At 45.9% G+C, this 14992-nt stretch overlaps 1 protein-coding gene across 1 annotated transcript; it reads right to left on the bottom strand.

Moving 5' to 3' along the window:
- Positions 1–1069: 1069 nt before the first annotated feature.
- On the bottom strand, positions 1070–7189 carry LOC143297244 (uncharacterized). Its single transcript, XM_076609484.1, has 2 exons — positions 4706–7189; positions 1070–1203 (listed from the first exon to the last, which is right to left on the bottom strand). Exon 1 carries the CDS (start codon positions 6114–6116, stop codon positions 4908–4910), a length of 1209 nt encoding a protein of 402 aa, XP_076465599.1. The 5' UTR covers positions 6117–7189; the 3' UTR covers positions 1070–1203; positions 4706–4907.
- Positions 7190–14992: the final 7803 nt, after the last annotated feature.

Below are 14992 nucleotides of genomic sequence, written 5' to 3' on the forward strand. Positions count from 1 at the left end.
CGCGCGTGTATGAGTACTGATGAGTGCGCGCTTGGAGTGTTTACGCTATTAAGCACAAGGATAAACATACAAAAGAGTCTTCCACTTCTTCCTGACCCCGTTTGGCCCGCCTGCTTCCTCACACCCCTCTACCCCAGATGTTGTCAACCCCGCAATCCATGGCCACACACACACACACACACACACACACACAAATATATTGTAAAAAGTGGTTGTTTTAGAGAGTGTGGTTCTGGTTCGATTCTAATAGAGAAGAGAGAGAGGAACAGACAGGGGGAATATGGGATCAACTAATGATGCACTCACTCACTCTCTCCTCACATCAATAGCAGGGCCACATGGAGTGGTTTTTATAGAGTGTTTACTTTACAATACAGCACACAGTAAAAAGTTCACCCTACACCTATAAGCAGCACACAGCCCAACAGGGATTTCCCTGTTCCTCACATCACTGATCAGTCAGTCACCCTGTGTCAGTCAGTTCTTCTGGGAGACAGCTAAGAACTGGCTGTGCTGACTGGTTTCCACTTGTTTCTACAACATTCTGTGATGACAGGTTCACCCATTTACGTCACAAAGAGAATGGGGAGACAGGACAATACAACTCTGGGCATGTTAGCCGGCATGATCAAAGTTCGCATTAGCATAAATTCTCCCTAGCTTATGTTCCAAAGTCCTGCCATCTACTTCAGCCGTGTTTGGGAACGGGGAGATGGGGAACGACTTGAAAGACAGGCCGCCACACGGGATGTTCTGCTCAGCACGGAGATTGCGGCAGACGTCACATAACCGCACGTGTTTCAACGACTGGGGCGGGTGACGCGGTGTCGCGGACCAAAGGTCCCGACTAGGGAGTAGGGGTGAGGAGGGAGGGTGGCGCGGGTGTCGGCACAACCTCAAAGACTGGGCTTTGGACAAGTGGGAAGGGAGATAAGAAGGAGGTGTGGGGGGGGGGGGGAGGAAGGGAAGGGGGGGGACAGTGTGGGTGGTGGGGGGTGACACTGCTGGCACACTATAACACCCACCCCCGGCTTTTGAATGCAATGTCCTCATTGCTGCTGACCACATGCTGACCAATGCTGTCATCAGTTCATGCTAATGGGAGACTAGTTCTACCCAGACATTAGCAAAAACAAAAACGTGTAAATGAGAACATTACAAGGCTCTGTAACCATACATTCTCCAGTGTATGCCACCCTTAACCTTCACCGTACTTGGTTATTTTCCCACTTATCCATATTTTGTGGGTCTCACAGACCCACACTCGCTAAAGAAGGAATCCAGAGCTTACCCCCTATTCATACATCGTGGGTCTGACAGACCCATACAAATTAATGTGGGCTTTTCCAACTTCAATAGACTGAGCAACACGTTCCTGTCATCAGATCTTTTCCCACCCCTCTTCCGGCCAATCAATAGCAGCCTCTGTATGTGTGTGTCTGTGTCTGTGTGTGGCAGCCTCTGTATGTGTGTGTGTGTGTATGTGTGGCAGCCTCTGTATATATATATATATATATATATATTTGTGTGTGTGTGTGTGTGTGTGTGTATTTGTGTGCGTGCGCGAGCGTGTAAGTATACACGTCAGGAGAGCTCTGTGCGCGCGCGCATGTGTGTGTGTGTTCGTGTGTGTGTAGAGGATGAGGTATGTGTGTGTTTCCATGTGTACTGTAGGAGCAACGGAATATTGGAATGTGCGGGTGTACACACACACACACACACGCACACACACGCACGCACACGCACGCACGCACGCACGCACACACACACACACATATATATATATATGTCATCGTCAGGAAAAGGGATAGGCAAGATGTACGTGTAACAAAGACCATGTGCGGCGCCAAGTGTTGGACAGACCATCGCCTTGTAGTCTCGAAGCTGAATATTCGAATCCAGCCCAAGAGACGCCCCGAAGGCCAGAAGGCTCCAAAACGGCTTAACATCGCTAAGCTGAAAAACATCACCATCAAACAGTCCTTTGTGGAGCTGCTGGAAGATCGTCTGGAATCCGCCTCTCTGGACAACCAGAATGTGGAGTCTGACTGGAGGACCCTGCGTGAGCTGATCTATAGTACAGCTTCAGAGACCCTGGGACCCATGACCAGAAAGCACAAAGACTGGTTTGATGAAAACTGTGATGAAATCAAGCAGCTTTTGGATGAGAAACGCCGTCTGCATCAAGCCTACCTCAGCAACCAAAAGTCCACATCAAAAAAGGATGCGTACGATGCCATCCGCAGGACTGTTCAGCAAAAGTTACGCCAGATGCAGGATAAGTGGCTGAGTGACAAAGCTGATGAGATCCAGGGATATGCTGACAGGCACGATATGAAGAGGTTCTATGATGCCTTAAAAGAAGTCTACGGCCCCACATCCTCAGGATCATCCCCCCTCCTCAGTGCAGATGGGAATACCTTGATCACCGAGAAGGAGAAAATTATCGAACGCTGGGCTGAGCACTTCAACAGTGTCTTAAATCGCCCTTCCTTCATAAATGATGAAGCCATAGACCGTCTCCCACAAGTCCCCATCAACGAAACACTGGACGATCCGCCAACACCTCTTGAGACCCAGAAAGCAATCCATCTGCTATCCAGTGGCAAAGCACCTGGCTCAGACTCCATACCAGCAGAGGTCTACAACGATGGAGGCACTGTGCTGACTGAGAAGCTCCATCAGCTGTACTCACTCATGTGGAAAGAAGAGATGATCCCCCAGGATTTCAAAGATGCATCTATCATTCACTTGTACAAGCGAAAGGGGAACCGGCAAGTCTGTGATAACCATCGGGGCATTTCCTTGCTCTCCATCGCAGGCAAGATACTTGCCAGGATCCTACTAAACCGCCTCACAGCACACCTTGACCAAGGTCATTTGCCTGAGAGCCAATGTGGATTCCGGAAAGAGCGCGGAACCACCGACATGGTGTTTGCTGCAAGGCAGCTGCAAGAGAAATGTCAGGAGCAAAATGCTGCTCTGTTCTCCACCTATGTCAACCTCACCAAGGCCTTCGACACCGTGAGTAGAGAGGGACTGTGGAAGATCATGGCCAAGTACGGATGCCCTACCAGCCGCCGTGGCGAAGTGGTTAGCGTCGTGGACTGACGGCTGGGAGGACGCGGGTTCGAATCCCAGCGGAGGTGGGTTTTTCGGCCCGTGGCCGGCTCCTACCCAGAGTTGAGTGTGCTGTGGGCTTAAATGGGGAGACTGGGACCACACAGTCGAGTGTCATCCACTTCAAGGATGCGTCTTTGGGTGTGTTGCTCTAATTACCTGACCAACACTGCAAGTGTCTGTATCTCTCGGGCCTGGTTAACGCCAGGATATCATTATGACAGGAAGCGTAGAGTACAGCCTTGTCACGCAGTCCCAAACCAAAATGGACCTCCATAGCAACATCGTCATCATCATCGTCATCCTCCTCCTCCTTCATCGTCATCAATATAAACAAAATAGTCTCAAAGTCTGTGACCTTTCATGCCCTGCTCTCATGGTGACCTCAGTTTCGATACCCCTCCACTTCCGTGCTTTGGGTGAGTCCTGTCAATGTCGTCAGTGTCGGCAGATTCATGGGGGGGCTGTTGTTTGAGGGACGTGGTGGCGGTCTCCACTCTGGGAGAGACGCTCGCTCAGTCTGGCTCCGCGACTAAGCCATTATTGTCGTTAGTAGGGGACTTAGTAGGTGGTGTCCTAAGTACGTTAAAACCGAACAGGCACCACTGAACACCACTGAAGTGACTCAGCAGCAGTGCAGGGTCTCCTCTGGTGTGTGGCCTCCAGGCGACCTAACATCGATGGTTCCCTGTGGACTGCCGACGCTGGGACTGCGACGGACGAACCCGGGTGTGGCCGTGTATGGGGGAATCTAAATGAGCGGCGTGGGAGTAATGCCACTGAAACGGCGCAGATGATGGGGCAGCAAAACAAAAAAACAAAAACAAAAAAAAAGTACGGATGCCCTCGGAAATTTATTTCCTTGGTCAGCCAATTCCATGAAGGCATGAAGGCTCGAGTCCAGGACAATGGCGAAACATCTGCTCCTTTTGCTGTCACAAATGGTGTCAAGCAAGGCTGCGTCCTGGCTCCAACGCTGTTCAGCCTCATGTTCTCTGCAATGCTTACTGATGCCTTCAGAGATGGCGATGTTGGAATCGACCTAAAGTATCGAACAGATGGCAAGCTAACTTGATGGCAATTAATAAACTTGATAATCATCAAAATATAACTTGCCTGAGGCAATGACACCGGTAGCCTGCTGTACTGTTGTGTTCTCCGTGAGAGCCGGATGCGATGTGCCAGCCAACTACAGAAGCAGTGAGGTAGCCTATGTGTCATCAGTCATGTACGCACAATCACTTCGTTCCACGTAGTACAAAGGGATTATTGGTTTGTTCCCTTCTTTTGCGAGTATGGGTCTGAGAGACCCACGAATTACGAATAAGGGTACTTAGTGTTTTCTCTTCTTTGGGGAGTATGGGTCTGTAAGACTCACAACGTAGGAATGCAGGTAAAAATTTTCACAATTACGTAACTGATTAACTAATCAGTTAAAGTGTACATTAATTTACTAAAATGATGCATATGTTGTGACAACAAAAGTCATGAAATTTCAAATTAATCGGACACCAAATATATTTTAAAGGCATTTTTTAAGGCAAAAATGGGTCTGTCAGACCCACAAAGTACGGTGAAGGTTAACAATACAAATCAACAGAAAAATTGCAACATGAAAAAAAAAAGAAATACATGAATAATATACAATCAATGAAATGCAATACATCAACAACCACAGCCCAAAAATCGACACAGTTCCAGCTGACACAATCAGCAACCACAAATCCTGGAATGGAGGAAAACAACAACATAACATGACACAATTTTTCCCCATCCAGATCATACCCTTAACAGGCTTCAGCAATAGGCTTAGCCCATGCTGGATGGCTAGCCTTACCCCTGCTGCTAACCCTAGCCCTACAGGTTGACCCTGACAGTTTCCCACCCCTGTCAGTCTGATCTGGGACCATGGCACCTGCGCATGTCCCGTGCACCCCAGGCTTCGGATGAGACCTGGTGCTAGTCTCACACAACCTCGAGAACACCAGTTGGTGTGACCCTCTGGGAGACTCGACTGCATCCTGGCAGTCTCCATCACCTGTGCCCTCCCTTGTGGCACATGTACCAGGAACACCTGGATCAGGTGGTATGGGCAGCAGCACCCATTCACCCTGGCAAGGATCATCCTCACAGTCACCCCTTGTCCTGACTGGAGTCTTTTCTTTCAGACTCGGATCCTGCCTCCTGAGACTACTGGGCAAGTCTCTCGGGTTCTCATTGTGGGAATCTTTGTGTTTTTCCTTGGGGAGAACCTTACCCACCTTTGGGGAAATCCCATTTCCCACCACTGACTGACCTTTCCCTTTCCTACCTCTGTTCCTTCTCTTCCTACCCACAGGACCTTTCCCCATCACAGCCCCATCTCTCTGACTGACTAAATCTGACATTAACCCCTGCATGGACCTAATACTCTCTTCTAACAGCAACAGTTTGTCACCCAATTGTGCTGTCTCTTCCCTGGTCTGTTGCTGTTGTTGGTCCTCTTCCAGCTCTCTCTGCAGCCTCATGGCTTCATCCCTCGCCTGGATGAAGGTGGTCTGAGGCTCCCTCCTCAGTATGTGGCGCAGCTCCCTTTTCAGCAGGGGGTTCCAGAGGCCATCGATGAAGTGGTCCCTCAGCATCTCAGCGGTGAGGGCCCCAGTGCTCTTCATCTGGATGGTTCTCTCAAGACTCCACAGAGCATGCGAATAGTCCAAGGCGGACTCCTCCGGCAACTGCTCCCTGCAGGAGAATGTGGACAGCAGTGTGGTGACATGCTGCCCGTCACCGAACACCCCCAGCAGAATGTCGATCACCTTCTCCGGGGTGTTGGTCTCCTCAAGGTCCCGCAGCATCAGCTCCCTGCGTGCGGTTCCCTGCAGATGGCTGTACACAAAGTAGGCAGCCATCTCGTCTCCCATGGGGTATGCAGCCAGGACTCTTTGCCTCCACGATGAAGTCCTCAGCCGACATCTCGCCAGGCTTACCAGTGAATACTGGCAGTGTGGGTGCTGCATACCACCCCATGGGAAACTCCTGCGCCTCTGTAGTTGGGGTTGTCATCTCTGGGCTGTTACTGGGCTGTGTTACCTGGCTGTGTGCTGCTTAAGTCCTACCTACCACTTAACCTGCCTATTGTGTCAGTAAATCACTTTACCTGCCTATCCTGTCAAGCAAACACTCTGCCTGCCTATCCTGTCGGCGACGCCAAGTTGTAAAAAGTGGTTGTTTTAGAGAGTGTGGTTCTGGTTCGATTCTAATAGAAGAGAGAGAGGGGAACAGACAGGGGGAATATGGGATCAACTAATGATGCACTCACTCACTCTCTCCTCACATCAATAGCAGGGCCACATGGAGTGGTTTTTATAGAGTGTTTACTTTACAATACAGCACACAGTAAAAAGTTCACCCTACACCTAAAGCAGCACCTATAAGCAGCACACAGCCCAACAGGGATTTCCTTGTTCCTCACATCACTGATCAGTCAGTCACCCTGTGTCAGTCAGTTCTTCTGGGAGACAGCTAAGAACTGGCTGTGCTGACTGGTTTTATCCCTTCCCACAACATACTGTATATACTAATGCAAGCTACAACACTCACTCCCCCAACTAGCTGAATTGAAATAACCAATCTTTGCTTGTCCTAGTAACGCTATGTGAATGACTGACAGATTCACTGCTTAATCCCAATTCGTCCAATTCAACAGATTGATCTGATTCGCTACATTTCATTCCACTTGTTTCTACAACATTCTGTGATGACAGGTTCACCCATTTACGTCACAAAGAGAATGGGGAGACAGGACAATACAACTCTGGGCATGTTAGCCGGCATGATCAAAGTTCGCATTAGCATAAATTCTCCCTAGCTTATGTTCCAAAGTCCTGCCATCTACTTCAGCCGTGTTTGGGAACGGGGAGATGGGGAACGACTTGAAAGACAGGCCGCCACACGGGATGTTCTGCTCAGCACGGAGATTGCGGCAGACGTCACATAACCGCACGTGTTTCAACGACTGGGGCGGGTGACGCGGTGTCGCGGACCAAAGGTCCCGACTAGGGAGTAGGGGTGAGGAGGGAGGGTGGCGCGGGTGTCGGCACAACCTCAAAGACTGGGCTTTGGACAAGTGGGAAGGAGGTGTGTGTGTGTGTGTGTGGGGGGGGGGGGGGGGGGGGGGGCGGGGGGGGGGGGGGAGGGAAGGGGGGGGGACAGTGTGAGAGAACTTGCCCATTACCAAAGGGATGTGAAATAAACTGTCCCGTAAACCGAGGATGTGAAATACACACAAGGATCTGAAATAACCTTCCCCGTATACCGAGGGTGTGAAACAATCTCTGGCATATATTCCGTTTGTGTCATCCTTTCCCTTTCCCTTACAAAGATGATTTCAAATAACCTGTTCTGTATACATATTCCATGTGAGGTATACATTCCCATAATTATGTCATGGATGATAGAGAACTTGTCCATTACCAGAGGGATGTGAAATAAACCGTCCTGTAAACCGAGGATGTGAAATAAGCTTTGGTACACGTTCCGGTTGTGAGATGATTCCCTTACAAAAGAGATCTGAAATAACCTTCCCCATACACCGAGGGTGGGAAACAAACTGTAGCATATGCTCCAGTTGTGTCATAACCTAGGGATATGCAATAAGCTTTCTCGAACATATTGCATGTGAAATATCCTTTCCCACATGTCATGCATATCAGATTACCACACGGATGTGCAATAAAATGTCCTGTACACAAAGGATGTGAAATAAGCTTTTGCATATGTTCTGCTACCACCCCTGACATTTTTCTAACAAACAACAGTACCCTAATCAACAATGCAAGAGTCGTGCCAGGAGTGTCGGATCATGAAGCAATCTTCATCGAGTCATCTCTCCGACCATACTACACGAAACATCCCTCCAGAATAGTACCAAATTTCCAAAAAGCAGACTTCAACATAATAAAAGAAAAATTGTCTGACGCCCAAGACTCCTTCATCGAGACATCAGCCACGCTTAGCGTTTGCGAACTTTGGGAAAGGTTTAAAACCATAATCCACTCCCTCATGAAGGAACACATCCCCTCAAAAACTGTCCGAAACAAATCCAACCATAAACCCTGGATTACCCCCCACATCAAGTCAATGAAAAGAAAACTCGCTCGGAAATTTAGAAAGAGCAAAACCTCATCTGACCCCTCAGTAAGACGACAGTACCTACAGATGAAGGGCAAAGTACAGCGGGAACAACGTCATGCATACTGGACTTACATCAACAACATCATTGATCCTCCCCAAAGCGATGATGAGCAGTTGAAAGGGAGCAACCAAAAGCGATTCTGGAATTACATCAAATCTCTCAGACGTGACAGTACAGGGGTATCTCCACTTCGAGACCAAGGAAGATTATTTGCATCCCCAAAAGAAAAGGCCAACATTCTAAACCACCAGTACAAGTCGGTCTTCACGAGAGAAAAAAGCAGCAAAATCCCAACACCATCGGGAGTGTCCTACCCTGCAATGGCCGAGATCACGATCGACAAGGAAGGGGTACACAAATTGCTGAAGAACATCAACCCATATAAAGCAGCAGGACCTGATGAGATTCCAGCAAAAGTGTTGAAAGCGTGCGCAGATGAGATCGCGCCCCTGCTCTCTATTATCTTCACCAAATCACTGGCAGATGCATGTGTACCAGACGACTGGAAAATGGCGAACGTGACAGCAGTTTTCAAAAAGGGCAATCGTAACCCTGCTGCTAACTACAGACCGGTCTCCCTCACCAGCATATGCTGTAAGATGCAAGAATACATCCTCGCAAGCAACATCATGCGCCATCTGACCCAACATGAAATACTTGATAACTCACAACATGGGTTTAGAGCCAGAAGGAGTTGCGAAACTCAACTGCTATCATTGTTCCAAGACATCGCCAAAAACCAGGACAACAGACAGCAGACCGACATGGTAATCCTGGACTTCTCCAAAGCCTTTGACAAGGTCCCCCACAAACGCCTCCTCCGTAAGCTGGACCATTATGGTATACGAGGATCGACGTTAGACTGGATCAAGGCCTACCTTTCTGACCGCACCCAAATCGTCGTAGTTGACGGCGAAAAATCTGAGCCAGCACCTGTCATCAGCAGAGTCCCACAGGGACTATTTCTGATTTACATCAACGATCTGCCTCAGAACATCAAGGCCAATATTAGATTGTTCGCTGATGACTGTATAGTCTACTCTACCATCAAGACAATCCAAGACTGTAAAATGCTCCAACGAGATCTCAACACCCTGTCTGACTGGGAACAGCGTTGGGGAATGGAATTCCACCCAGAAAAATGTAATGTCCTTACCTGTACAACATCAAGGAACCCCATCAGCTACAACTACAAATTAAAAGGACACACCCTCGAGCATGTTGACAGCGCAAAATATCTCGGCGTCGACATAAGAAATGATCTAAACTGGAAAGAACATGTTACAAGAGTCACCAACAAAGCCAATAGCATGGTAGGCTTCCTAAAAAGGAATCTAAAAACATCCAATAAAACCACCAAAGCCAATGCCTACCAAACTCTTGTACGCCCGCACCTGGAGTATTGTTCATCAGTCTGGAGCCCGTACAAAGAAGGTCAAAAGAACAAGATTGAAATGGTGCAAAGAAGAGCAGCACGTTATGTACACAGTGACTACGGGCGGACCAGCAGCGTAACACACATGCTGCAAGAACTAGGATGGGAATCCCTCGAATCACGGCGGAACAGACAAAGGCTGACCCTGATGTATAAAATGGTCAACGGCATTGTAGACATCCCTCCAGACAAATTTCTCAAGAAAGGATCCGGCAGAACAAGATCAAATCATCGACACAAATTTGTCCATCTTAGCTCCTCCTCTGACCCTTATAAATACAGTTTTTTCCCATCAACCATCCCCGTCTGGAACTCCCTGCCTGCAACAGCAGCAGAGGCTCCCTCCTTGGCAGCTTTCAAGAGGGAGCTGAACAAGATCACAGTTTAGTCCCCCCCATCCCCCCCTTCCCCCCCCCCCCCCACCCCCCCCGGAGGGACGCTGCGAGTGACGGTGGGAGAGAGTATGTATACATGCTCTTTCTCATTGTCACCCCCTCCGGAGGAAAAGATAGGTCTACTTAGGTTTTAGCTAGGTATTTACGCCTCTGCGCACACAGGTCATTAATAGTCAGTAATGACGGCTGACCTTCCAATTTGAAGATTGGTTCTGAGATTACCTTTCCCTTACAACAGCGATCTGAAATAACCTTCCTCGTATACAGAGGGTGTGAAACAAGCTGTGGGATATATTCCGGTTGTGTCATAACCTTTCTCTTACCACGGTGATGTTAGATAACCTGACCTGTATTACGACGATATGAAGTATGACTTTCCAGATAGGGTGTATGTGAAACAGCCTTTCCATTACCACGATGATTTCACAAGCACACGCACAAGTTATAGCACACAATCGTAAATAGTACACAATCAAAAATACTACCAACAAATTCTTAAACTATCAAAACACATGCAGTAAACACGTCAATGGTGTAGTTAGTATCACTGTTTGTGTTCTGTATTTCTTTCCTTTTAATTGTGAACAAGAAAAATGAGGTCATGTCGTCTTCGAACACAACATACCTTCTAGTAGGCCTAACTCAGTGGGAAGCGGTTTGTAGAATTTTCGGATTTCGGAACGAATCTCAACACAATAAACCGTTAATAATTCGAAAATGTGGCTTAATTCTTGAACTTGAACTGGAATCAGACGTTTTAGGCCTGGAAGGCCTGTTCGTCGTTCAACTGGATACAGTATACCAGCATGCGTGGCCTAATGATAGCATACTGGATCATATATGCTTGGAGAGTTGGCCCAATGAGCGTCTAACCTAGCCTTGAAAGATAACATGGTTGGGGCAGTCACAACACTGTCTGGGAAACCATTCCATTTATTAACGACTCGCTCTGTGAAGGAGCTGAGGCACTTTCAGTCTGCAATTCAGGAGACTTACAAACTGTTACTGGCATGACTGTGAAAATTTTTTTGTCATACTATGTTTAAGTCAAATTTGGTATTGGCAGACAATGGGTCTGGGAAAAACGGGAGGAAAGAAGTACCGTGTGTGCTGTTCAAACTTTATAGGAAAAAAGGTGACATCGCAACGAATACCAGCCACAAACCGATTGCGTAGAGCGTGGCGAGCTCAGAATCACTTCGTGAACTGAAAAGGACCGTACCCTCAGTGGCGATGATATTCCTTCACTTTTTACAAACAAGGTCTTCAAAACAAGCACAGTATGTGACATTTTGAATCCAATATTCATTTTTTATGTTTCAAAATATATTTGTTTCAATTCAACAGCCAAGCCTAAGAATGTTTTGGGTCTGATTTCTCAAAGAGGGATAATTATACTGTCTTCATTTCTCATACACTTATCTGCCTAATGTTTGAATCCAAAAGCACAATTTAACCTTTAAAACAGAGAATTACAGTACACCAGCTGGCCGGTCTTTTTCAACTTCCAGTCACCAATGTTGTATCATTCAACTGGATTTTGTGTGTGTGGTGGTGTGTGTGTGTGTGTGTGTGTGTGTGTGTGTGTGTTTGTTTTTTGGTCACATTCTTAGCTGTGGTACTTATTCAACACAGATATATGCATCTCTGACACATAGTACAAAACTGACTACAGACTAGTGTACCCATGAAACAAATACTAGAAAGAATTTCAACTGTACAACATTTGTCAGCACATACTTCTTTCAAGTGGAAATGCTTGCACATTTTCAGAAAGTGCTGTAACAATGATACTGTGACAGTGATCAAGATCCTTGCTACTTCCACAGGCAATGTGAATGTTTACACACACACACACACACACACACACACAGAGATATATATGGATAGATAAAGCATAGTTATTGTTGCAAATTTAAACAACTCACTGGCTTGAGATTCTGCACATGCATAATGCAGTGAATAGATCTGACACATTTTGGGGTTGTATGGAGTTTGACTGAAAATGTGTAACTAAAACAAATGTCATAACATTCAAGCTATAATTATATATTCTTTTCTTTTTTTGTCACAGCTGTCAGATGTGCAAGTCCACAAAGACATCACTGCTACTTCTGCATCAGCAGTGGAAACCAATGCTGCTGACTGTAAATTGAGTAATTTTACAAAATTTAACAAATTTGGAAGTGAAAATATGCAGGGATCGCGCTAGACTTTTTCAAAACGCGTGCAGCATACGCAAAGTCGGCAAAAAAACGAGTAAGTTAGAGTCAGAATTGCGTCAGACCTATGACACTAAATCAAAAGGTTTACTCACCTATTTTCGCCGCTCACGTCGGCAATGAAAAATTAACCGCAAGCCCTGACAATCATATTGAGTCGATTCCGTGACTGAGATACAGTGGAAAACAAAAAAACGCTAGGGCCTAGGCTAGTCGAGTAACGTTCAGCAGTCAAACAAGGCTTAACTTTCCCGCTACAGGGTCACGCCCTGTAATGACGCCACTCTGTTCCAAAACTCGTCAGCTAAGCAGTGTTGTGTGCGCGCATACTCTGTTAACCTTTCCCGTACGTCGCCTAAAATTTTGCGCGCCGTACGTCGTGGGTGTGCAGAAACCCATGGTTTCTAAGAAGGAATGACCCCTCGCTGTACGTCGTGGGTGTGCAGGCACCCATGGTTTCTGTGTACGAACTAACCCTTCGCTGTACGTCGTGGGTGTGCAGGCACCCATGGTTTCTGTGTACGAACTAACCCTTCGCTGTACGTCGTGGGTGTGTAGGCACCCATGGTTTCACTGAAGAAATAAGACCTTGCCGTACGTCGTGGGTGCACAGTAACCCACACCTGTCCGTAAAGCAAATTTGACTTTTCTTCAGCAGACTTGCATGCGCAGTTTCCACTTGTGCGTGTAGGCTATTTACTCCAGTGCTTGACCAGGCGCATTGTGAATAAGTTTTGCCCGTGAGAAGAGAGTGTTGTTACTTACAAAAAACGTTTTTTTTTGTTTGTTTGTTTGGTTTTTTTTTTTTTTTTTTTTTTTGTGTGTGTGTGTGTTGTTTTTGTTGTTGGTTTTGTTTGGTTTTTAGCGGCTACACGCCCATCCTCTTTCGGTTAAGGCAGATGCCCTAACATAGCAGCAACAGCCTGGTATCAGTCCCCCCTTCCCTTGGCCTAGATCTCGGCATTCCTGGCTGGCTGGCTGGCATTTTTTTTCTTTCTTTTTTTTAGCCATTGTTGGGTTTTCTCTACTTTGAACAGATTAGGATAAGAATAAAATTTCTATATCAACTATCTTTCTTTTTTTAGCCATAGTCGGGTTTTCTCTACTTTGAACAGATTAGGATAAGAATAAAATTTCTATATCAACTAGATTTTAGATCAATTGATTTCAGACTTACAAAAATATCCAGTTCTTAGAAAGGCACTTTAATTCCAACTAGATAAAAAGCTATCAATCAGTTGCTCCCGATCATTCTCTACAAGAAAAACAGTTCATTCAATATTGTTGAAGATATCTAGTGCAATAAATATTGTTTTCTGAAATTAGTTACAACTTTAGAGTAAAACTTGCCGCAGACTTGAACCGGGATACGATCAACAAAAGACAAGGTCACTCTCATCTCTCTCTGTAGCGAGCCCAAGTGACGTCATGTCGACAACGCGTGGCGCGCAAGCTTTGCATGGGTGGCTCCACACCCACGACGTACGGCGTGCAAGGTTTATTCTTTGGGAGTATGGGTGTCGTCACACCCACGACGTACTGGGACATTAATTGATTAATAACTTCTTTGTTTATGTATAAAAGAAAATAATGTTCAGTGGATATGTAGTAAACTATATTATGGACAAAGTCATGAAATTATGTGGAAGTGGCTTCAATATTACTTGAGTTACAGAGCAAAAACACTTGTCTGATTCAGTATCGCAAACCTAGCTGCCAAGTCAGTCCTAAAGTTGCATTGATACGTCTTGGAGTAAAAGTTGTTTTGCGTAAGTGTTACGCGTGAGTGCTGTGAAAATGCGTCAGCGAAAATTAAAATGCGTCAAATACGCGAAAAACATGCGTTAACACGATCCCTGAATATGTAATGATCTGACCGCTTTGCTTCCCTCTTTACACCAATCTGACACTGATGACACAGTGAAAGATGACTTATTAGGGCCTTGAAGACTGTTTTGTAAAAAAAATTTAGACTGAAGGGGGTTTACAGTAGTGGGTGTCAATTTGTAGAGTGTGTGTGTGTGTGTTAGTTGAGAGCGGATTTATTCAGGAGGATCATTGGTATTGACAAATTGTGTAAGACAGTCAGATTATCATCTGTGTATGAAGATATTTTTTTAAAGCCTTCTTCTTGGGAATTGTGGAGTTTGAATGCTCCTGATATTGTTTTCATACTGATGTGAACAAATATTGCAACTGTTTATATACTGTTTATATTTATCTGATATAATTTGATTTATATGCAATATATATATATATCACTTGTATACAAGAGATAATTTGATTTTAACAGCCAAAGATTATACCCACTGCTTGCTAATGATATTGATCATATGGTGGATTTAAATAAGACTTCAGAAACTGTAGCTGTGATTTTTCTTCTTTTTTTCTTCTTCTTCTCTTTGAGGGAGAAAGATGGGGGTTGGGGCGGGGTGCAGTGTGGTTCAAACCAGTTAAGATTCACTGCAGAGTTTTTTTTTTTTTTTCTTTCTGATCATGGAAAAGAAATCAAAACTTTGTGAATGTAGACACTGCACTTCAATACAGATGTATATCACACACACACACACACACACAAACACACACATACGCACACACACATGCGCAACATCCAAAACTAAATGGTGCTCACATCATAAATAATTCA

The sequence above is a fragment of the Babylonia areolata genome, chromosome 22 (assembly GCF_041734735.1).
Source record: "Babylonia areolata isolate BAREFJ2019XMU chromosome 22, ASM4173473v1, whole genome shotgun sequence".
NCBI lineage: Eukaryota > Metazoa > Mollusca > Gastropoda > Neogastropoda > Buccinidae > Babylonia > Babylonia areolata.